Source organism: Pseudorasbora parva, chromosome 1, assembly GCF_024679245.1.
Source record: "Pseudorasbora parva isolate DD20220531a chromosome 1, ASM2467924v1, whole genome shotgun sequence".
Taxonomy (NCBI): domain Eukaryota; kingdom Metazoa; phylum Chordata; class Actinopteri; order Cypriniformes; family Gobionidae; genus Pseudorasbora; species Pseudorasbora parva.
The window spans coordinates 34,696,265-34,720,894 of record NC_090172.1 but is presented as its reverse complement, the minus strand read 5'-3'; the positions used below and the strand labels follow the sequence as shown (position 1 = coordinate 34,720,894).

The 24,630-nt window shown below is 37.0% G+C and overlaps 1 protein-coding gene across 2 annotated transcripts in view; it reads left to right on the top strand.

Annotated features, from left to right (window-relative positions):
* Positions 1 to 4,226, top strand: part of ptprn2 (protein tyrosine phosphatase receptor type N2) — a 271,389-nt gene extending 267,163 nt beyond the window's left edge. For both annotated transcript variants that reach the window (XM_067438653.1, XM_067438662.1), the window contains exons 22-23: positions 536 to 609; positions 3,500 to 4,226. In XM_067438653.1, coding sequence (XP_067294754.1) covers positions 536 to 609; positions 3,500 to 3,571 — 146 coding nt within the window. In that variant the 3' untranslated portion in view covers positions 3,572 to 4,226. The remainder of the gene's footprint in view (positions 1 to 535; positions 610 to 3,499) is intronic.
* Positions 4,227 to 24,630: the final 20,404 nt, after the last annotated feature.

The following is a 24,630-nucleotide window of genomic DNA, read 5'->3' as shown; positions in this document are numbered from 1 at the left end:
TGAACAAATACAGTAGCAAATGTACTGCTCATGGTTAGTTCATGTTAGTTAATACATTAAATAATGTTAACTAATGAAACCTTATTCTAAAGTGTTAGCAAAAAAAACATTTTGAAAGTGATTCCAACAATGTCATTTATCTGTGCTGTTACCGTTATAGTTGTGGTGTGGAATCTAAACTTTTCTATTTAGACTCATTTTTAGAATTTAATATCATTATCATTATTATCCTTGATGTGAATGGGTCTTTACTCTTTTTATGCTGTATAGATTAGACTTTTATCACTAGTATTATTGTATTTATTGTTGAAAAAGTTATGATGTTGTTCTAGAATAAATTGTGAGGTTCTGCTAGATCTTTTCCATTTCTTTATTGTGAGCTAAGAACAAGGTAGAGACAGTCTATCAGCTTAACACTACAAGGATAATGTAATTGCTCAACAGAATGTAGTGTAAAATGAGCGCTGGAGAGAGTGGAAGATGATCTGTGATTACGTGCAGTACTTTGAACTCATGTTATGTGGCTCTGTTGCAGGTGCTAAGGAGATTGATATTGCTGCTACCCTGGAGCACCTGAGAGACCAGAGATCAGGCATGGTACAGACCAAGGTAAGACAGCTTTTAAATCTCTCCGCTTACAGAACAACATGGTGGTGTTAGATGTTGTACTTAAGCTGGAATGAAATAAAAGAATTCAAATATATATATATATATATATATATATATATATATATATATATATATATATATATATTTATAATCAATTATTTCACATAAAATATATTTCTGTGAGAAAATGAAAATGTCAATTTTAAAATCTAAATGTAGATTTTTTTTTTCTTCAATTTTCTCTCATGAATATTTCTGTCCAAGGCAGATAGTTTGGATAACTCTTTCATATAACAATAATTCAATATTAATGGCAGTGCTATTATTCAATTTAATATAATGATAACTTCATCATCAGAAAAGAACGTTCAGTCAGTTTCCCTTTAAACAACCGAGCACAAGTGCAATTTCACCTGCACATATCGTCCCGAGACGTCCTGTACAATACGACCCTAACCACGCTTCTACAATTAACATCGATTTGTAATCTAAAACCACATAGTCAATACAGCACCAAATGCCAGACTCCGAAAATTAACTTGTAATTGATCACCACTTCCATGAAAAACACGTCCTTTTGATGCCGCAAACAACAACACTTTGAACATCAGCCAGCAGGGCCTAGAATGTCTCACGCAGTCTATTGTTTTTATGATTTTTAACATATATTTAGCAGTCCTGTGTTCAGAGATAGCAAGATGAGAAAATGGCATCCCCCTCCTCAGAGCCAAACTGAATTACATTAGCTGCTGTTTATGAAAGATAAATCCCTTACTATCATACCTGGTTAGCCACTGTAAACTATATATCTAAACACCTCCATGGATTGAGGTGAAAAAGATAACATTCAGTTTGCAAATCTATTTAGAGGATTCTGAAAATAATGAGAGTTGTATTATATATGTTGTAAATTTAGTAGTATATTCGCTCTTTTTTTTGTCATTTTTTATGTATTCAGGTTAGTGAATTTTTTTTTTTTTTGGAGCAATCAACCTACTTTACAGAGTAATCAGCTACTTTACTGTTGTTTTTTAATATATATATATATATATATATATATATATATATATATATATATATATATATATATATATATATATATATATATATATATATATATATATATATATATTAAAAAACAACAACCTACTTTACAGAGTAATCAGCTACTTTACTGTTGTTTTTTAATATATATATATATATATATATATATATATATATATATATATATATATATATATATATATATATATATATATATATATATATATATATATTAAAAAACAACAGTAAAGTAGCTGATTACTCTGTAAAGTAGGTTGATTGCTCCAAAAAAAAAAAAAAAAATATATATATATATATATATATATTTTTTTTTTTTTTTTTTTTTTTTCGTTTTTCGTTTTTGGTTAATTTATCATGATATTTAACAAATGTGTAATGTTCGAATGAAAGCCAGAGCTGTTCCCCCAGCAGACAGACAATTTTGATGGGTTTCTAAAGTAACTGCACGTTAACAAAATGCACCAACAACCATGAGAATGTAAAATAGTAACGATTGAATGATGATAAAACAAATCTCCATCCTTATCTGTTGCTATAGTCCCACTAGATATTCCGTCACTGTATATTTTTGTAATGCCTGACACTAATGTTCTGATCTTCATGTTTGCATCAGCAAAATATTATTATAATTATTACTAGGGTAATATAATTATAATCATGCAATTTTAACTAATGATTGCTTGTGTACACCTTGGTACTTGGAAACTCAACAGGTTCAAGTGTTCTAGTGCTGTTGCTTGTTAAATCTGCTAATTCCTGGACTGTACAGTACAGTAATTGTGTTTTACTGTACTAGCCTGCTCAGTCAATACTTCATCTCTTTATTGCACCAAAAGACAACATGTGTCCAAAAGATGCCCCCTCGACCTCCACTTTTAGAACGCTCTCAAAGCAGGTACTCGTGTGTGAAATTGGTCTGCCTCCTAAAATCCATTCTCCCCTCTTCATTCCTGGCCCAGAATAGGAATGTTTCGTGCATTAGCAGCTACATGAGCTCTCCGGCTTTTGTTTACCTTGGAAGAGAAGCTCATAAACAGCTTGACTGATCAGATAAATAGCCACAGCGATACCTCATCATGTCTGGAGAACGTTGAGGCATTAACGTGACACCATCTAGTGGCAAGATGGTCACATTTACACTTTCCTGTGCACTTTCGTCTTTTTCTTTCCAAATCACCTTGTATATGACAGTTAATGATATTTGTGAAAATAATCAAATCTTTCTTATGCATTTATGTTCATTTGCATGCATTAGGTTGTATATGTCTCCAGCACAAGCTGCTGCAAAGCGAAATAATAAAGGAGTATGTGTATTTATGTTGTTTAGCTTTTTACCTTTGCTTAACACTGTTTTAGAGACTATTTGTTGGTTTAGAATACTGAAAAATGCCTGTAAATGTTAATTCAGGAGGGATTCTTGTTTTGTGAAGCTTTGCATCTAACTTAACGCCCACTTTAGCTTGGTTTATTCCATGGCCTGCGGTGGGAGGCTTCAGTTTCAAACGGTAGATTTGAGGGTCGCTCTTCAGACAATGATCGATGTTCACTGGGTGGCCCTCAGGGAAGAGACAGACTTTGAGTCATAGTTTGAGCAGAACACATTGAGTCACACATTCTCTGCCGTTTTAAACACACATCTACACAAGGATAATTCACACATTGGTGTTCTTCATCTTCTCCTGACGGTTGATTTTATTACTGTTGTTAGATTCTCTTTAGGTAGCCTTTATTCTGCAAAATATGTCACTGGCATCCATCATGCTTAGTGTAAAATGTTGGTGATTTTCAAGTACTTAGCTTCCACTTTCTCTCCTTGTGTCTTCAGGAACAGTTTGAGTTTGCATTGACTGCTGTAGCAGAAGAGGTGAACGCCATCCTGAAAGCTCTGCCTCAGTGAAGGAAACGTTCACAAGCACTTCCAACCTGTCTTCTTTCTCTTTTCTCTGTGTAACCTGGATGATTATGAACACACCGACACGGTTTCAAGCTCTATCCAGATTCAGACGCATTGTATTGCATAAGATATTTCTTTGTACTAAGTGTGTGTAACATTCTATAGCATTGAAATAATTGTTTAGAACGATATTCAACTAGCCAACTAGGCATGCAATCATGGATTGTATTTGCTGCTCGAATTGATGTTTACATATCCACTAGTTGTGCATATGAAATATCTGAAATATAAGTGTTGTGTGAAGCAGATGTGATCTTAGCGGTGTTGTATTACACTGTATTAGTCCACTGCAGTTATGTTCTTATACACTTAGTTCATGTGACTACACTTTATAGTTATGGATGAGCAATACTAATGCGAAAATGAGAATATTACAGTGCTACAGTTGTGATCTCCTTGGAATCAACTTTCGTTGTTGTGATATATTGTTTCTTGATCAACTAATAAACAGATTTTATTACATATAGATTAATTGATTATACAGTACATACAGAATGAACAATGTGATTAAAAATGGTCTGCCAAAATGTAATTGTACATATTATTTTTGTGTGTGCGCGATATATAAAAGTAACATAATAAATCTCAAAATGCTAAAGCTTGAGTGATAATTGCATTCATGAATCATTTTGTGTATAATGGAGGGAGAGAGACAGGATGAGAGATATCGTACCAACCATTGGATCGTCACTCCTCTGAATATCTGGAGGTAAATGAGAAAAAAGGGTCGTTTTACTCATCTAATACAGACTAATGTATACATAACACAAATGTGCTGTATTTTTGTTAAAAATGTTTTAGAAACTTATGCATACATAAATATCCACACCTCACTTCATTTCCTGTCTGCAGTGCTATTATTGACAGCACTTATGACGTCCATGTGCTTTCCTGCTATTTCTGTGTCGATTTGCATGTCATTTGCATATGTATCTGTCGCTTAACCTGCGTCTTATCAGTATGCAGCCAATCTGAATGTAAGGGGGGCATGCTAATCATCTTATGAATAACTATATGGTAACCATAATTGTGCATGTTTAATTGGTCGTCATCAGAGGGATACAAGTTTATTAGAAAAAATTACGGATGGTAATTGCTTCCTGCAGCAACTAGAGCATTATGCAGGATTGTGATATGATGTCGTCGCCCCGTTCAGGGAATTCATATTTCCTGGTATCGTTCAGCACTGCTAACATGATTAATTATTGCGTTTGGCGACAACTAGTTTAACTCAAGCTGATTTTTTAATTAACTTAGTTTCTCTATCATTTATTTTAAAATTCATCCATTGAAATTGTCCTTAATAATTTGCATTCTGATTATTCTCGTCTGTTCTAAGTTGCTTAAATCAGAGTGTCATTATCCATTTTCTTTTCTCTCTCACAGGACGACATCTCATTTTTACTTCCACAATGCCTGTGTGTCAAAGAAAGTTATTACTATTAGTTCTAAATTGTTCAATTTTATAACATTCACTGACACACTAGAACTGCAAATTAGGGTCTATTTGCATGTTTTCCGTGAAATTGTCCGCTCCAGACCTTAAGTGTCCAAAAACGTACAAATTTCTCTAAAACTTAGTTTGCAAGTCATGCGAGTAGATGTTATGTGCCACAATCATAGAATCCAAAGCTTAGTATCCTAAGATGTATATAATTTACATGAATGAATAAATAAAATACAGATTCAAAATAAAAGATGAGCCTCGCTGATGATCACTAAATCGAACAAGTATCATCAGAAATGCTGTTTTAAGGGAAATATTCAGAGCGGAGAGATAAAAACTCAAGTTAAATCAGTACATAAGCATTTGACTGTTAGTGAACTCAAATGACCTTGAGTTTTTCTGTAAGAGCTTTACTTCTACCTGCCACTGCATTAGAGGATAAAAGGGAAATTGGCTAGAAACTGCAGAAAGAAATAAAGCTACACAGAACGCCCACACTAACAGATAGAACAATTCAAATGACTAATCAGTTCTTACCTAAAGTACTATTGAAATTTGTAATGCAGGCTGCGACTTGTTAAATTTGATTGAAGGCAGAGATACACTTGTGGCACAGGACTAGAAGCAAAGGTAAATGTTTTATATGAATGTTTTTAATACTATTTAATAAAAGAATGCCTTTGTCATCTCTTGATTTTAGATGGCTTTGGGCTTGAATAGATTGTTCTTTTCAGAAGTGACAATGTTCTTAGCAAGTAAATCAGAATGTAATTATGATTTAAAAATGTGACTATTTACAGCAGCGCCCATTCTATGCCATGTGTTTTTATAAATACATAGAACTCATTGGTTTATGTTCAGTTATTACATAAACCACTTTAGATTGTGATATGTTGCCTTCAGTTATCCCTGCTTTTGTCATGTTTTGGACTTTTAGTTTGAGTTTTGCATATAGTTAAACCCTTGTGTTTCTTGTTTGTTTGTGTTGTCCTCAGTTCTGTTCCTCGGTTTTTGTAGTTGTTATTAAATAACACTCTGCTCCTGAATCCTGCTCTTCTCGGTCTCTTGAGTTCATCATCGTTACAGATGTTATGAATGTGGTCAGTGCATCTCATGTGTAAGGGTTCCCACAATATTCTGATATCCCTTACTGGTGTGAAGAAATAGAGATTTCCCAGCTCAGAATTTTTTACTGTGAAAGGACTAAAAGTTACGATTAGAAGTCCTCAAGAGTATGACTCAATCAGAGCCCTGTAGTGAAGCTCACTTAGAAACCCAATTATCTTTCTATATTATTCCCAAGTCCCCTCTGACAATCACTGGCCCAGTATCCCAGCTCTTTAAGAGGACCCTTTTCAATAGGAGATTCCCTTCAATAGTACTTCAAACTCAGTTCCAATCCAGCTCATAATCATGTCTTTGCACCCGTTACCCTCCTTAGAAATAGGCCAGTCAAACCAAAGAAGATGACAAAGAGAATCTCCTGTTTAAGTGCAGTTTGGTGTATACAAACTTGCTGTGGATATGATTACGTCACATAACGAAATAAATATATAACAGCTATAATGCAGTTTGTCCACCTAAGAGATATCCAGAGAGCCAGCCATTTGGGCCTGTCTGAAATCCTAGGATGTGTGACTTTACTTTTCGCCGCCTATGCATATTTCCAATAAATATATTTAGGCATATAGTGTGAAAGACTTGACATATAGTTTGTTGGTCTTAAATCAAAAGGTCTTTAGATGGCACTTCTGAAGACGGGCTGCTATTAAAAGTACCTGTTTGATCAATAGGTGCCTGCACAGGTAGTCAGTTTTACCCCTAAAAAAACAATGGTGAACCCTGGTGCTGTTTGGCTTGGACGATTTCCAGAAGAGGCATGTGGGAAGTGATCCAGGTCTTCTTGAGATGGCTGACTGAAGCTGAGCTTGTTTTCTCCCATCTGAATGTGCAGGGCTGTAATGAGAGGGGAGCAGATTGCAGCAGTAGCGTCTCATGTCTGGCCAGGACCCCTGCTTGCTTTGATCTCCTATAAAACACAAACAAGCTTTTTAAACATGGCGCTACAAGGCAGGGACTCTCACCATGTTCTCCACTGCAATGGACTTAGTGAATAGGGAGAACATGAATAGGAGGTTACACACACACACACACACACAAGCGTTTCCCACTCAACCAATGCTTTCAGGGAATATGGATGGAGCTCTTTATGAAGCATCTTTCATACCCTTGTCAGACTCTTTATGAGACAATGTAATCTAAAATAAGAGGTTAGTTTTATAATTATTACATTTAAAAAATAATAAAATTAGCTCTTCGATTTAGTGATCATCAGTGAGGCTCATCTTTTAGTTTGAATCTGTATTTTATTTATTCATTCATGTAAAATATATAAAAAATCATTTAAAAAATCAACACTACCATTCAAAAGTTAAAACGTTTTTTGGGGGACAGAAATTAATACTTTTATTCAGCAAGAATGTATTAAATTGATCAAGCGACAGTAAAGACGATCTTTGGGCCCTATTTTAAGTTTTGTGCGAATGGTTCAAAGCATATGGTGCAGGTGCACGTAGAGTGTGTCGGAATCAATTTTTTGCTCGTTGAACAACGGAAAAAGGGTCTCTTTATGAATCATGGGTGTGTTTTGGGCATAACATGCAATAAACCAATCAGAGTCTCATCTCCCATTCCCTTTAAAAGCCAGTTGTGCTCGCACCATTATGGATTCGCTATTTATGGGGTGGAATTCAGAAAGACTGAACGCTTCTCTAGGAATCCTTTTAATTTTAAAGGGTTACTTCAGCGATTAGCATATGGCTTTGTATCAGTAGAAACCCTGGAGTATATTCAAATGATTGTGCTTTCCCCCTCATATCCCCCTGAGACAAGAGATTTATGCATTTTATTTCTGGAAAAATTCCTCCTATGATGGAAATTAACGATATTTGCATCATAGGAGGAATGTTTGGCCAAAGGCTAAAGACTACAGCCAGCAGAGGGAGCCATTTCCGCATGTTTTGAACCCGAGCATGGGGGATGGAGATCACACTCAGAGCTCAGCTCACAGCTACAGGCACTCATTTAAACGGAGCTATGGTGAGCAATGTAAGTCTTTTAACTCCTCAAATTAATTTCTATGAAAGTTAAGCTTGCAAAGGCATGAACTGAAATGTGCCAGACTGAACTCACGTTGTGAATGTATGCCGCGAGTGTAGTCGCGATTACCTCAGCTCTCATCACAAGAGCTCATTCAGCTCATTTATCTCACTCCTGCAGTTAGTGCTCAGTGCTGTGATACTCACGCGGTTACTCACTCATTATATTGAACAGAAACATTCAGTTTTTAATTGTAGTGTCTTCTCAAACTCAGTCAGAGTAATCCAGTAGGTGGCTTTGGGAATGGCCTCACAGGGCAGCGAAGCATTCTGGGAATTGTAGTCTTTCATCCCCATGAGACAAAAATACATTTTATGTCTTTTGTCAGACTAGAAGGCACCAAATTCAAAAATAATTTCACATTTCTACTACATTGATGACCCAGTTTAAATACAGATTCATCTTCCCAGCTCTTAAGTACCCCTTTAAAATTTTAAAATGTTTGTGTGCTGCTGTGCGTCCCTGTGTGTGTATGCACAGAGTGTACATGTGTTGTGCATATTACTAACGCACCTTTTAAATAACACAAAAAATACTATTGACTTTAGACCATGTTTTTTTTGGTCAATGATGCAGTAATTTTCAGTTGCCTCAAAATAGCAACGCACAAACAATGCGCCTGAACACACCTCGTTTTCAGACCAGAATGCCCTTGGGTGAACAGATGGGCACAAGTGCATTTGCTTTTTAAACAGTGTGCTCCTGAAAATGGTACCTGCATCAGGCTGAAACTACCATAAAACACTTGCGTCGCACCTGCCGTCCCATCACATTGCTCCGGGTGAATGATAGGCCCATAATGTTACAGAAGATTTCTATTTCAAATAAATGCTATTCTTTTGAACTTTTTGAAGTCCTGAAAAAGGAATATTTATATCAACAGTCATATCAACAATCATCAATAATATTAGAATGATTTCTGAAGGATCATGTACATTGAATTTTGCGCTTTGTCATCACAGGAATACATTTTATTTTTACAAATATATAAAATGTACAGTATACACATTTGGTTACACCAGATGATTTAACACCTAAGGTTACTTCCTTGGCGTGGAAGTGAGAGTTAGATAAGGGAAATCTCCTGATCTGAATAAGAATCTCCTGTCATTACACCTTGTGCTCTCGCCCGGTTATTAACCATGGAGGAAGCACAAGGAGGGGCTGACAACACAAACCAGGAGAGCAAAAACAGACTGACATTTCACAAGATTTCATCCCTGTCCCATCATGCATCAGGGGACACTTCTGGCATTTTGTCTCCTCTTTTTTCCTCGTTTTCATCAGTGTTGTCGACGGAGGTCACTTCCGTGACCCCAATATTGCAAACTGTCACTCAGAGTAAGTGAGTTTATCAACACACATCTAATCGGCCAGCCTCTCCGCAGGGACTTTAACCATCTGCATACTGAGATTGGCTTTTCCCTCCCTTTCCTGCTCGGAGTCGAGGAGGCGTCGCCCCGTGCTCGCATAATTATAAATGATAAAGAGCGGCGCTAACAAGAATGTCATGGTATATTAGTGTCACAGATGCATTTAGACACCTAAATGATATGGATTCTGTAGATGAAAGTCAGAGGTCAACGATAATACGGAAGCTCGAGAGGTTATTTACAATTCTGACTCTTAAAGGTGCTGTCATTTTTCTTGTCATTTTTCGACTGAACTAAAGCATAAATGCCATGATATGTTTGCAGATATTTAGGAAACACCCTAAAGTTCACTTGCTTGTTTCTCTGAAAACCAATGCTTCAGCCAGTTATACTTCAAAATGTGAGTTCCGTTTCGAAATGTCTGTTTATGGTTTGGTTGGTTGGTGGAAAACAGCCATGAATGCAAATAAACAAACTGGGTCAGATATCGTAGATTACCCAACCTGTCCAGAGACTGTATTAAATACAGAAACATCAACTCATCAACACCGGGACCATTATCATGTGCACTTATCGCCAGCGTTTATCAAGACGTTTTTTGTCACGCCTTTGTGTTCATATCCAATCGATTTTCATTGCCGATGTGCCAAATGAATGTGCAAATTTACTCCCTGGAAGTAGATGATGTTTTTGATTTAATTGCATATCAAATGAGTTGATGGAAACTCATCAACTTGATCTGTAATTCCTCTTCATAACAACACTCCTATGAAGATTTGTGTACTCGATGTGGTGTTTGTCATAAAGTTATTTGTGTTCAGACACCAAAGAGACATGCAACTCTACATTCATCTTGCCTTATTGCATCTTCATCTTCATCTACTTCGTCTTCTTCTTAGGTATCAATGTGTGTTCTGCAAGACTGTTTTGTGCTTGAGTGGCACCAAGTTGTTTTTTACTCTTTTACTGTTTACTGTTAAAGGTGGAGTAAGTCTTATTTCAAAACCGTTTTAGAAAAAGGACTTGGGCAGAGTGGAATAACAAACTTGTAGCCAATCAGCAGGTAAAGGGCGTGTCTACTATTGATGGTGGGAAGAGCGCTCGCTCTCGCTCTGTGCACGTCATTATTCAAAACACACGAGTCACACATGACGGACATTAGCCGAGAACTAGCCTAATATATGCTGCTTGACTATGCTCGTGTGTCATGTTCACTTGTTAGTCCATTTGCGATCATATTGTGTCTCACTTCAGCGATGATAAAGACCCGTTCATTTCCACACCTTATGGAGCATCTAAATCTCCTCACTGTGTGCTTCAAGCATCAGCTCACACAATGTCTCCGACAAGTAAGATACTATAATCCTAATATATGTTTGCTTACTCTTTTCATGATCTAAATAACCCTTATCCAGTTATAATTGTAATATGTCGTAAGCTGGACTGTCGTGCTTGTGTTCTATAGAGTTGTTCATGAGAACGGTTTGTGTGTGTTTTTGTGATTGCTGTAACTCTAATCTTGTCATAATTGTAATATTTTACTTAGTTGGACTGTGTTGCTTGTGTACTATCAAATTGTTCACAAGAACAGTTTGTGTTTTTGTGATAGAAGGGATTACTTTTTCATTGAATATTCGACCTGGATTAGATACACAGAGATTCACACCACAAAAAAAAACACCAAAAAAAACGTTTTTTTTTTTTTTAAATGCTGCTTTTATGCCTGCCATTTTACACATTGGTGAACATTTACATTGACGCCCTTTGTTTAGTCACAAGGTGTTCAACATTGGTGATACGCACGTGTGATAATCGTCCCGCTGTCTTTACAGCTTGTCACCTTCCATCATCAATTGCACTCGTTCCTGTTGCGTACTCAATCTGGCAACCCACATGAGGGTTAGTCTGTGGAGGAGTGGCAGGGGAAACAACTCTCTAATATTTAGTTTTATTATATAATATTTTAACTTGGACTGCAGTACCCATTTTGACCACTAGCTGTTAAGTAACGGATAATGTACACCCATCCAGTTGTTATCGCAGAATAAACCCCGACAGAGTGATCAGGACCCCAACGCGAAGTGGAGGGGTCTTGCATCACTCTTAAGGGGTTTATTCTGCATAACAACCGGCTGGGTGTACATTATCCCGCTTATTACATGGCTTCTAGTCTCAAATAAATTAGAAACTAAATATTGTCTTGAGATTAGATATTTTATTAGCTCTTCCGCAAAGCTTCCGCGAAGAAAAACAGTTCCAAACTGCTTTAAGCCTTTACCTATTGCTGCTAAATGTTGAAAATGAATGCTAAAAGGGTTAGTTCACCCAAAAATGAAACCAAACCTATGATTTACTCACCCTCAAGTCATTATAGGCGTATATGACATTCTTCTTTCAGACAAATACAATCAGAGTTATATTTAAAAAGTCCAGGCGAACGTTAATCCAAGCAGTAGTTGTAGCTGTTTTTGAAGTCCATAAAAAAGGCAGCTATCCGTCAAATAATGTGCTCCACACGGCTCTGATGGGTTAATAGAGCCTTTTGATTCGAATCGATGCGTTTGTGTAAGAAAAAATATCCATATTTAAAACTTTATAGAGGAAACCCGCCTTGAAGTCTTCCATTGTAGCCATGGCTGTTTAAGTATTTGAACAGCCACAAGATGGCGCCAGCGTTAAGCATAGAAGTAGTATCGATAGTCAAGATAACTCCTAATACCCGGATGAGCGGTTGTTATCTGGAAATAACATACCGCTGGAATGCGCGATTGACCAATCAGAATCAAGTATTTCACAGAGCCGTGTAATAATCTTAAATACTGCACCTTTAACAAATTATCAAATGTGCTAAGATCTGTGACTTTACCAAAAGGTCAACCAAGCAGCAGTACATAAGCCTAAAGAACTAAAAACACAATCTGACTCGAAAATCCTGAAAAGAATGATCAGCAGAAACATGCTGATGTGTAATTTAGGCAATTATTATGTTCCTGCGGATTTTTCCACACGTGTTACTATTTGTTTCGATATGGGTCTGTATTCCAGATAATTGGTAGGTTTTACAATACGCTGCTGACCTTATTCTCTCCCCTAGTGTTGCAAGTGAGCTCATTTTTTTTGTAAGCTTTTTTTGTGAGACCATGTGCTGTCACCATGTACTGTTGGTGTATGTGCATGTGTTTCTGTGTTTGTGACATTGAAACAGCAGGCTCCATATTGTCCTTCATCTGTTTATGGTAATTATGGCTTTTATACCTTCTCAGCACAGGAGTCTAGTCGGCCCGATTCCATATGAAAGATTCACATGCTTTATATGGGAACAGCTGCACCAGTTAAAAAAAACCTTTGTATCGAGCATGTGTGTTTTCCTTTTCTTATATAAAGGATGAAATATCATGCGCTTGTCACTGCAAAATCCTTCCCTATGTTCATTGTGTTGAAAATTCAATAACGTGTTATTAAAAATGCTCGCAGCCATTGTAAAGAGGACCCGCACGTTTAGACCGAGGTGGAGAGCTGATTACGCATTTTAATGAGACTGTGATTCACGGCAAGAAAAAGGTGAATAAAAGACTGAAAAACAAAATGTGTCACAGAGAACAATAAGCTGCAACAACTAAATCTGCATTCTGACAAAGTTACATAAACACTGGAAAGTGCTGCTCAGTTTCTGTGTGGTTCATTTCGGCTAAATGTGGAGGATTGTGTGTCTCTTTGCTCTTCATACTGTCAGCCAAAGAGGTCCAATAAGGCTCTCATCCTATTTAACATTTCCTTTTGCATAGGCACATCCTTCTCTCTTCATACTTCAGATGTTTTTTCCTCTCGCTTCATCCCTACTCCTCCCCAGGTTTCCTCTAGACCTCTCCTATCTGACTGTCCTTTCTCCCTCCACCTGCTACATCCCTCTTTTTCTCTCTCAGTGCCTTGTCACTCATCAGTGGCTAATCTCTTAGGTTAGTGAAGGTCAGGTAAGATCAGGAGGCCAACTCCCTGCTGCTCCTACTGAACAAATAACAGATAGTGAACTCTGAACCTCGCCTTTGCATGAGAATCAACATCATTTTTCTGCAGCTGGTTACCACAGCAACCAGGACTCTGCCAAACGCATGCCCTAGGGTTTGAGACACCCCAATCCCCCCCCCCCCGGTCGCCCCTCTCCCCCCTCTCATCTGCATCACAGATGAGTCTTCTCTCTACTCTGCACACAAAAAGAGAGAGAAAAATCATTCATCCATAATTCATTATGTGTCCCACCCCCCTTCCGGCACGACAGCCCATCCTAGTAACAGGAACCTAGCAACAGCAACAACTCTCCACTCGGCTTTCAGCCTATAGGGAACTTTCAAATCTCATCAAATTCAACCAATGAGAGGAGAGGAGAGGAGAGGAGAGGAGAGGAGAGGAGAGGAGAGGAGAGGAGAGGAGAGGAGAGGAGAGGAGAGGAGAGGAGAGGAGAGGAGAGGAGAGGAGAGGAGAGGAGAGGAGAGGAGAGGAGAGGAGAGGAGAGGAGAGGAGAGGAGAGGAGAGGAGAGGAGGAATAGGGTTTGTCTAGACAACTGCCACACTGTCATGGTGTGTTCTAATCGTCCAATAGTGGCCTGCGAAGTGAATTTCAAGTGGGATTCCTCTTAAGTGAGTATAAATCACATAAGATATGTGTCCATTACAATGCATGACCGTGGGTTACACAAAAGTTAAAAAGACACATCACATTCATTTTCATATTAAACATTGCAACATTTTCACTAAATCTAAAAAAGATTTTAAGCATGTTGATTTATATTTACAGATTTATGTTTTGTTATAAATTGTAAATTATATACACTCACCTAAAGGATTATTAGGAACACCTGTTCAATTTCTCATTAATGCAATTATCTAATCAACCAATCACATGGCAGTTACTTCAATGCATTTAGGGGTGTGGTCCTGATCAAGACAATCTCCTGAACTCCAAACTGAATGTCAGAATGGGAAAGAAAGATGATTTAAGCAATGTTGAGCGTGGCATGGTTGTTGGTGCCAGACGGGCCGGTCTGAGTATTTCACAGTCGGCTCTGTTACTGGGATTTTCACGCACAACCATTTCTAGGGTTTACAAAGAATGGTGTGAAAAGGGAAAAACATCCAGTATGCAGCAGTCCTGTGGGTGAAAATGCCTTGTTGATGCTGGAGGTCAGAGGAGAATGAGCCGACTGATTCAAGCTGATAGAAGAGCAACTTTGACCGAAATAACCACTCGTTACAACCGAGGTATGCAGCAAAGCATTTGTGAAGCCACAACACGCACAACCTTGAGGCGGATGGGCTACAACAGCAGAAGACCCCACCGGGTACCACTCATCTCCGCTACAAATAGGAAAATGAGGCTACAATTTGCACAAGCTCATCAAAATTGGACAGTTGAAGACTGGAAAATAGTTGCCTGGTCTGATGAGTCTCAATTTCTGTTGAGACATTCAGATTGTAGAGTCAGAATTTGGCATAAACAGAATGAGAACATGGATCCATCATGCCTTGTTACCACTGTGCATGCTGGTGGTGGTGGTGTAATGGTGCGGGGGATGTTTTCTTGGCACACTTGAGGCCCCTTAGTGCCAATTGGGCATCATTTAAATGCCACGGCCTACCTGGGCATTGTTTCTGACCATGTCCATCCCTTTATGACCACCATGTACCCATTCTCTGTTGGCTACTTCCAGCAGGATAATGCACCATGTAACAAAGCTCGAATAATTTCAAATTGGTTTCTTGAACATGACAATGAGTTCAGTGTACTAAAATGGCCCCACACTCACCAGATCTCAACCCAATAGATCATCTTTGGGATGTGGTGGAGCGGGAGCTTCGTGCCCTGGATGTGCATCCCACAAATCTCCATCAACTGCAAGATGGTATCCTATCAATATGGGCCAACATTTCTAAAGAATGCTTGTTGAATCAATGCCACGTAGAATTAAGGCTATTCTGAAGGCGACAGGGAGTCAAACACAATATTAGTATGGTGTTCCTAATAATCCTTTAGATGAGTATATATATATATATATATATATATATATATATATATATATATATATATATATATATATATATATATATATATATATATATATTAGGGCTGTAACGATACACCAAACCCACGATTCGGTTCGTATCACGATTTTTGACCCACGGTACGATACAAACCTCGATATGGGGGGGACAAAACAGTTTTATTCTGTACAGTATTCTGTAGCCTATTTTGCCGTCAATACCATATATCTGTATGGTCAATAGGCTACTGCCGACGTTTTCTTTGCGGTACCAATAGGCAATATATATTTAACATGAAGTATAGGGCCTCCTGTACATCAATACCAACAGAAGCGCCGCGTCAGACACGCTTCTGGTGTGCAAAGAAAGAGAAAACGCCACGCAGCCGCCCCGCAGATAACACGCAACAGAAACGCCACGCTCACACCACTTTGCCAGCCGGTTGGGGAAGCTTCTTGAAACATTTACGGCAAATTGTGTGGGTCTTGTCAACTACACGATTGCCATCCTTGTTCTCCACCGGGTAGCTGAAATGTTGCCATACTGCTGACTTAAAAGTTGGACCTGGACAGGAAGGATAATTCTGGGAGTTGGAAGGGGTGTGTCGCGATTCTGCCTTCTCAGATCGCGATACAGGTTCGTGGACCTGCGTATTGCGATTTCGATTTCATATCGCATATCGTTACAGCCCTAATATATATATATATATATATATATATATATATATATATATATATATATATATACTCATCTAAAGGATTATTATATATATATATATATGTCTCATTTATATACTGATATATAACATTTGTATAACTAATTTATATATAATAGTTATTTAGTTATGTAATTTCATAATACTCAAAACAACTAATCTGCAGTGTTTCCGTTGTTTGAAAAACTTTGCAGGATATTCCAAACTACAAACTAAAGGCTACAAAAATTAGGAAAGGAAAAATATCTATTTTGTGAAATATACCACTGGAAGTAAACCTAAAGTAATGAGTAAAACCTAAAGTTCATCCTTGGGGTGATAGGACCAATCCAAAATGAAGTAAAAGAATAGAAAGTGGGGGGTGAATTACATTTTGAAATAAATTATTTTCTCCAAAAACATGTTGGCCATAAGTATTGGCACCCTTTCAACTTCCCTTAGCCAAGATAACGGCTCTTCTTCTATAATGCCAAATGAGTTTGGAGAACACCTGACAAGAGATCAGAGACCATTGCTCCACATAATATCTCCAGATCCTTCAGATTCCCAGATCCATGTTGGTGCTTCTTCTTAGTCTCAGTAGACTGGGAGTCATTTTGTGCTCAGTGACATTTCTGTGTGTATTGTGATGTTTGTTTTTGGATTATTGTCCTGATGAAAGAACTGACCATGACATCTTATAAGATTCTCCAGCAGAAGTCGTCAGGTTTTGATGTTTTATCTGTTAGTACTTGATAGAATCCATGTGACCCATTATCTGAACAAGATGTTCAGGAACTTCAGCAAAAAAACAAAAACAAAAAATGCCCACAACATTAAAGATCCAACCATATATTTAACCAAGGACATGGGGTACTTTTTATAATTGGATCACTGGACAGTCTTTGGCCACTCAAACTCTCCTCCATAGACACACATCCTCTTCCAGGTAGATTCATAAGATATTTTGTTGATTGGAACTTCTTCATTATTTCCCTGATGGTGGAAATGGCAATTGTCAATGCTTCAGATATTTCCTTACAGCCACTTTCTATTTTGTTAAGCTCAACAATCTTATGCTGCTCATCAGAACTATATTTAGTTTTTCTATTGTGATGGATGATTAGGGAATTTGGCCTTTGTGTTTCCTCATATTTATCCTCCTGTGGAAGTCATGGCTGGACAATTTTATATTCACCCTGGTGTGCTAAAAAAAAAAAAAATATTATGGGAATATACTTCAGCGATATTGTATTCATAAACTAATTCTAGGGGTGCCAATAATTATGGCCAACATGTTTTGGAGAAAAACATTTATTTTTTATAATGTGAGTTTCCCCCCACAATTTCAATTGTTTTATTTTAATGAAATATTTTTGCAAATTCTTTGAATGTAAGATCAAAAGGATAAACTATTTTTTTAAATATAATATTATAAAGCAGATTTATTTTTACTTGATATTTATCAATCTTCTGACCACAACTGTTTTTATACAGTACACTATCCAGTGCATCCAGAAAGTATTCACAGTGCTTCACTTTTTCCTTTTTATGTTACAGCCTTATTCCAAAATGTATTCAATTCATATTTTTTCCTCAATTCTACAAATACCCCATAGTGACAATGTGAAATAAGTTTGTTTGAAATCTTTGCAAATTTATTCAAACAGAAAAAAAAGATACAAAAATCACGTTACATAAGTATGTCTTTGCTCAATTCTTTGTTGAAGCACCTTTTTACAGCCAATTACAGCCTTTCTGAGTGTGATGCTACAAGCTTGGCACACCTATTTTTAGCCAGTTTCTCCCATTCTTCTTTGCAGGACCTCTCAAGCTCCCTCTGTTGGAATGTTGGTGCACAGCCATTTTCAGATCTCTCATTTTCATTTTCAATCAGGTTTAAGTTTGGACCCCGCTGGGCCACTCAAGGACATTTACAGAGTTGTCTTTAGCCACTCCCTTTTTATCTTGGCTGTGTGCTTAGGGTCACTGTCCTGTTGGAACATGAACCTTCGCCCCAGTCTGAGGTCCAGAGCACACTGAAGCAGGTTTTCATTGAGGATGTCTCTGTACATTGCTGGATTCAGCTTTCCCTCAATCCTGACTAGTCTCCTATTTCCTGCTACTGAAGAACATCATGAACAACAGCATGATGCTGCCACCAACATGCTTGACTGTAGGGATGGCATTGGCCAGGTGATGAGCGGTGCCTAGTTTCCTCCAGACATGACACTTGCCATTCAGGTCAAAGAGTTTGTCTTCATCGTCGTTTCATCAGACCAGAGAATTTTGTTTCTCATGGTCTGAGTCCTTCAGGTGCGTTTTGGCAAACTCCAGGTGGGCTGTCATGTGCCATCTGACGGAGCTTGAGAGAACATCTCAAGGATGATCAGTGAAAACAGAATTTCATTTTTATTAAATGAAATAAAACTGTAGCTGAAAGACTTGCAAGCAATATTCTAAATAATTTATGGTAATAAACAAAACATTTACTATTAATGTGCTGTTCATAAGAGACTTGGAACCATTAAAAACCAAGTAATGAATCACATTTTTTATGAGTTGCTCAAATGCATGAAACTCGATAGGTTACTGGAAAGTTATTCATGGTCTGGATGCACATTAAGGAATTGAAATGGTCAGCTACATATAGACAGTTGTTCTTTAATAAGCATATGGAGGATGTAGATTTACAACTGTATGGGGAATAGGAATGAGAAAAATGATGGCATCGGCACAGTCAACAACCAAAGAGCTTCAAAAACATGAAATCATGTTGATACCAAAATGAAACAACATGTTCCAGCATGTTGAAGTACCAAGGGTTTACAATACAATAATGGGCATGTGGTTGTACAAAAATTCAACATCAAAGAACCTCAAATATCTGTCATTCATACATCACCCCAGACAAATCAAACCAAAGCAGCACTTCAGTCATAGGATAATAAATATGTTTTGGTCACACTTTAAATTAGGTGTCATTAGGTACCGGTACTTTTAAAAATAGAAGTACATTGTAAAATCATGAATGTACACAATGTGCATTGTATCAAATTATTATTTAAATAAATAATTTAAGTACATAGTGGTTAAAGACCCCTTATATAAAGTGAGATCAATTAAAAATAAATAAATAAATAGACATTACAACAAATTGCAATCTGACAACAAATGTAATTTTTTATTATAATTTTTTATAATTTTATTATAACTCCAGTGTATACTTAAAAAAACTAGTATTATTATAATTAATTATAAATTGTTAATTGTCACGGATTTAAGATTTACTTACCCATATGAAATGTGAATTTTAGATGTTAGCTGCCCTTTAGCTATAGTTCAGCTGCTCTGTTCTTATAGTAGCTATGGACCAAATACACCGCTGAATACGGTTGTCACTTCTCTTAACTGAGTTCTTCTTACACAGATAGTTCAGTAATTCACAGCAGGGAACCACATTCTACATCCGAGTTTACCCCCTGAAAAGTCAGGTATAGTGACAGCATAATTTGTATAAAACCTTGGTGTGTACAGAACTGAACAGCTATTTGCTGGTGCTGGGATGTGGCTGTTTTGGAGTCCCAAAACTAATTCTCGTTTGTAGTTTATGGTGGCTGTGAGAATTCGCTTTGCTCATGGTTCTCGCGTTATTTATCACAATTTTGTGAGTGACTAGTGTTCCATAGGTCCATAGAATAATTTACTCTATGCATGATCGCAAAAAGAAACCTTGAGGAAGTGTCACACAACAGGACAACGCAATAATGATACACTCCACCTTTACGCTTAAAGGGTTAGTTCACCCAAAATGTTATTTTTCATAAACATTTTTGGGTGAACTAACCCTTTAAGGTATTTAAAGCTTTTGGAACTCATTACTTGAATGTTATTTTTATGCTAAAATGTTATGTTTATTATAATTAATAATATATACAATATACTCTATTATAATATAATTAATTGTGATCAACACATTAGAGATATAACTAAAAGAGTTTACAACTATTCTGTTTGCTATGGGAGAATATTATACCGGAAAGGTGTATAACATTTTGGTGGCGATATGTTGGCTGTAAGCAAACCTATAGAGTCCATTATGCATTTAAATACAGTTGTAAGCCTTGTGTGTGCATGTGCTTCTTTGCTCATGATCATTGTTCTATTTTAGAAAAGTAAAATATCAACTATAAAACTATAAAATATCACATTATAAAATATTAAAATAATGTTTGCATATAATCAGTTGCATAGTATGAGTTTTGCATTGTTTTCTCAAATAAATTAAAAGTAAAATGTAGAAAATATGTGAGAAACAAACTCCTTTCAAGGTTCAGTTCATCAGACCAGATCTTTAACTCTTTCTAATACACAGAGATCCACAATCCTTTTGAAAACCCTTTTAGTCTACACTTTATTTTGATGGTTCACTTTAGACATCCTAGTTATATCTATAAGTAACTTCACAACTACATGTCAACTAACTCTCATTAGAGTATTAGTAGACTGACTGTTAGGTTAGGATCAGATGTTAGAGTTCGGGTTAGTAAAATAAGATCGGTCAGTAATACCTGTTGGAGCATTGAAAAAAGAGTTAGCAGATATTAAGCAGATAGTCTTTAATTAAAGTTAGTTGACATGTAGTTGCAAAGTTACTAGTAGTTAGTAGAATGTCTATCAAAACAAATTGTTGCCTCATTTTATCTTCTAAGATAGCATTTAATCTTCAAAATGTTTAATTTCCCTGTAGCATACAGTATATGTTACTAGGAAATGTTCAGCCACAGATCAGACTTCCCATAACAGTGAATCACTCTAGCTGTTCCTCCATACCGTGAACTGAGCTGTGGTCACGGCAGGCCGTTTCCCCTTGGATACATAAAACAGCAAGCTAATTACTGTGCTAAACCCATTCATAAATCATGTCTGCTCATATTGAACTAACGCCACATGAGATGCTGTGTCAACTTTTTCTTTTGCACGAGTGTGTTAACTATAAGACATGCAAAAACAAATGAATGCAATGCTTGTTATTAAAGTTCAGTAAATAAAAGCACAAGCAGAGATAAACCTATTTAGGGAGTTCTTAGGGCCTTTATCTCATGAGTTGACGTAATAGCTTAATGAAGTTGAACATTATAATGTGGTAATTTGGGTACAAGCTTAACACTGGTAAAGTGAAAAAAGCATCTCATCCATATAAAATGCATCCGGAAAGTATGCACAGGGCTATGTATTTTCCACATTTTGTTATGTTACAGCCTTATTCCAAAATTGATTACATTAATTATTTTGCAAAAATATTTACAAACAGTACCACATAATGACAACATGAAAGAAGTTTTTTTGAAATCTTTGAAATATTAAAAATAAAAAATGGAGGGGAAAAAAGCATTTACAATTTTTCACAGCCTTTGCCATTACACTTCAAATTGAGCTCAGGTGCTCCTGTTTCCACTGATCATCCTTGAGATGTTTCTACAACTTGACTGCAGCCCACCTGTGGTAAATTACATTGATTGGACATGATTTGGAAATGCACACACCTGTCTATATAAGGTCCCACAGTTAACAGTGCATGACAGAGCACAAACCAAGCCATGAAGTCCAAGGAATTGTCTGTAGACCACTGAGACAGGATTGTATCGTAAATGGAAGAGGTTTGGAACCATCAGGACTCTTCCTAGAGCTGGCTACTCAGCCAAAAAAAAGCGATCAGATTAGAAGGGCTTTAGTCAGGGAGGTGACCAAGAATCTGAAGGTCACTCTGACAGAACTCCAGCATTTCTCTGTGGAAAGAGGAGAACCTTCCAGAAGAACAACCATCCCTGAAGCTCTCCACCAATCAGGACTGTAGTGTAGAGTGGCCAGATGGAAGCCACTCCTCAATAAAAGGCATTGTAAATGTTTATGTTTATCACTGCATGAGACACACACAAACATAAGATTTTCCCAATAAATAGGCAAGAATAAATCTGGTGTCCTCCATGATTCCTGTTCATTCCGACAACAAAGCACTTGAATGCAACACCTTGTAATCATGACTTCTGAAGTTGGAATTAGTCATTTTCCAATAGCACGTGAAGGCTGCAATAACTGTATGCATGCTGGAAGAAGTAGAAGAGGAAGAGGATTTTAAACGATCTTTGCTGGTGTTGTGAAAAAATTTACAAACAAGTTCTCAGTTTAGGATTTGAACCAATTCAACCAAAGCTCTCTTTGGTGACATGAATAATATAATAATAATTAACTCTATTTTCTATATCGCCTTTAAAAGTAGCATCTCAAAGCGCTTCACAGAAGGGAGGGGGGGCATACAATTATACAAACATTACTTTAAAATATAAAATAAAAATATAAAAAAATATTCAGTATTATCAAGTAAAAGCAACCATAAAGAAATAAGCTGTAAGAGAGAATGTAAAAACATTAAAGGATTCTGCTTGCCTAATCCAGAGTCTTACGTCTCACTGAATGATTACGTTACTGTTGATCATCTGTCCTTCATCGTATAAAGCCCGCCTTGACAATTTCATTGGTTTGAACAGATCCGATTCTGGCATAGTTTCTCCACAACGGATCAAGTCCAGACCCAATTTCCAGAACTCAAATGTTTAGCTGGCATCCAGGCTTACTCCAGGACCTCAGACTGGGGCGAAGTTTCATGTTCCAACAGGACATTGACCCTAAGCACACAGCCAAGATAACAAATGAGTGGCTACAGACAACTCTGTAAATGTCCTTGAGTGGCCCAGCCAGGATCCAGACTTAAACCTGATTGAACATCTCTGGAGAGATCTGAAAATGGCTGTGCACCAACATTCCCCATCCAACCTGAGGGAGCTTGAGAGATCCTGCAAAGAAGAATTGGAGAAACTGGCCAAAAGAAGGTGCGCTAAGCTTGTAGCATCACACTCAAAAAGACTTTTGGCATTAATTGGTGCCAAATGTGCTTCAAAAAGCTATTGAACAAAGGCTGTGAATACCTATGTACATATGATTTTTTTTTTTATATATACATTTGCAAAGATTTCAAACAAACTTTCACATTGTCCCTATGGGGTATTGTTTGTAGAATTGAGTGACAAACTGAGGTGCATCTGTGTGTGTGTGTGTGTGTGTGTGTGTGTGTGTGTGTATAGCACATATTATCTGTCTTTCTTATTGGTTGTTAAGTTTGACTAAAAGAAAATTGTGTGCATCTGGTGAAATCTTAAAAAAAATATATTTGGGCACAATGGGCAGGTATAAGGAAGCATCTGGACACTGGCCGCAGTGTAGTCCAGACATCTTACAGTGTGATTAAGCTACTGATACAGACACAGAAACAAGTGATAAAAGCAGTTTCACATGGAAAACATAATGTGTGTCTCTATGCTAAAGAGATGTCTGAAGTTCGTTGAAACCAATTGGGGCTATAATGTAGAAGAATATTGTCCTCAGGCAGAGAGAGAGGAAAGGTAGGGAGTTAAGAGACGTTAGGGAAAGAAAAGAAAAAAGACTCCGGAGGACCGGAGGAGATGGAAGGAAAGAGAAGTAAGAGAGAAAGATCTCACCGGAGAGCTGTGTGTTAGAGCATTGTTTACCTGAGCTGGGTCGATGTGTGGGAGGTGAGGGGGCAGACTACTCTCTGAATCTGTCTTTCCCTCATTCTCCATCTCACAAACACAATGTTTCTTTTAAACATTGTAAGCCTACGGCAGTGATTGCTATCCGCTGACCATTTTACAACAGGAGATCATTCTAAACGGTTTTCAAATTATGCCAAATGCCTGTTGGTATACGTTAAAAGGAGCACAATGTTTGTCTATAATGTACAGATTTGCGAAAACCTTTATTCACATTTTAATTGTTTAATTGTTTTAATTATTTTGAATTATTGTTAATTAATTTCACATTTTAATTATCATGTTGTACTTGTACTGTGGTCTTAAATGCTGCATTTTCCTTTCTTGGAGCTGAAGCTGTAAAACATGAAACCACAGGAGGGAGTTTCAGTGATGAATTCATGAAATAAACACTATAAAAAGGAAAGTATACTAGCAAAATTATTAACCTTATAGCAATATAACCCTAACCTTAAATATGTTATGTCAGTAGTATTATAGCAAATACTATGTTGTAAAATCTTGAACCAGATGCTGTGAACAAACTTGTGGTTCTAGTTCCTGAATTTTATTTTAATTTAATTTGAGGGAGCAAAAAAAGCAAGTAAAACTATTAAAAACAAGTTTTTCAAGGCAAACTTTATATGTTGGTTTGGGAAAGCTTTAGACAGACAGATAATCATTCC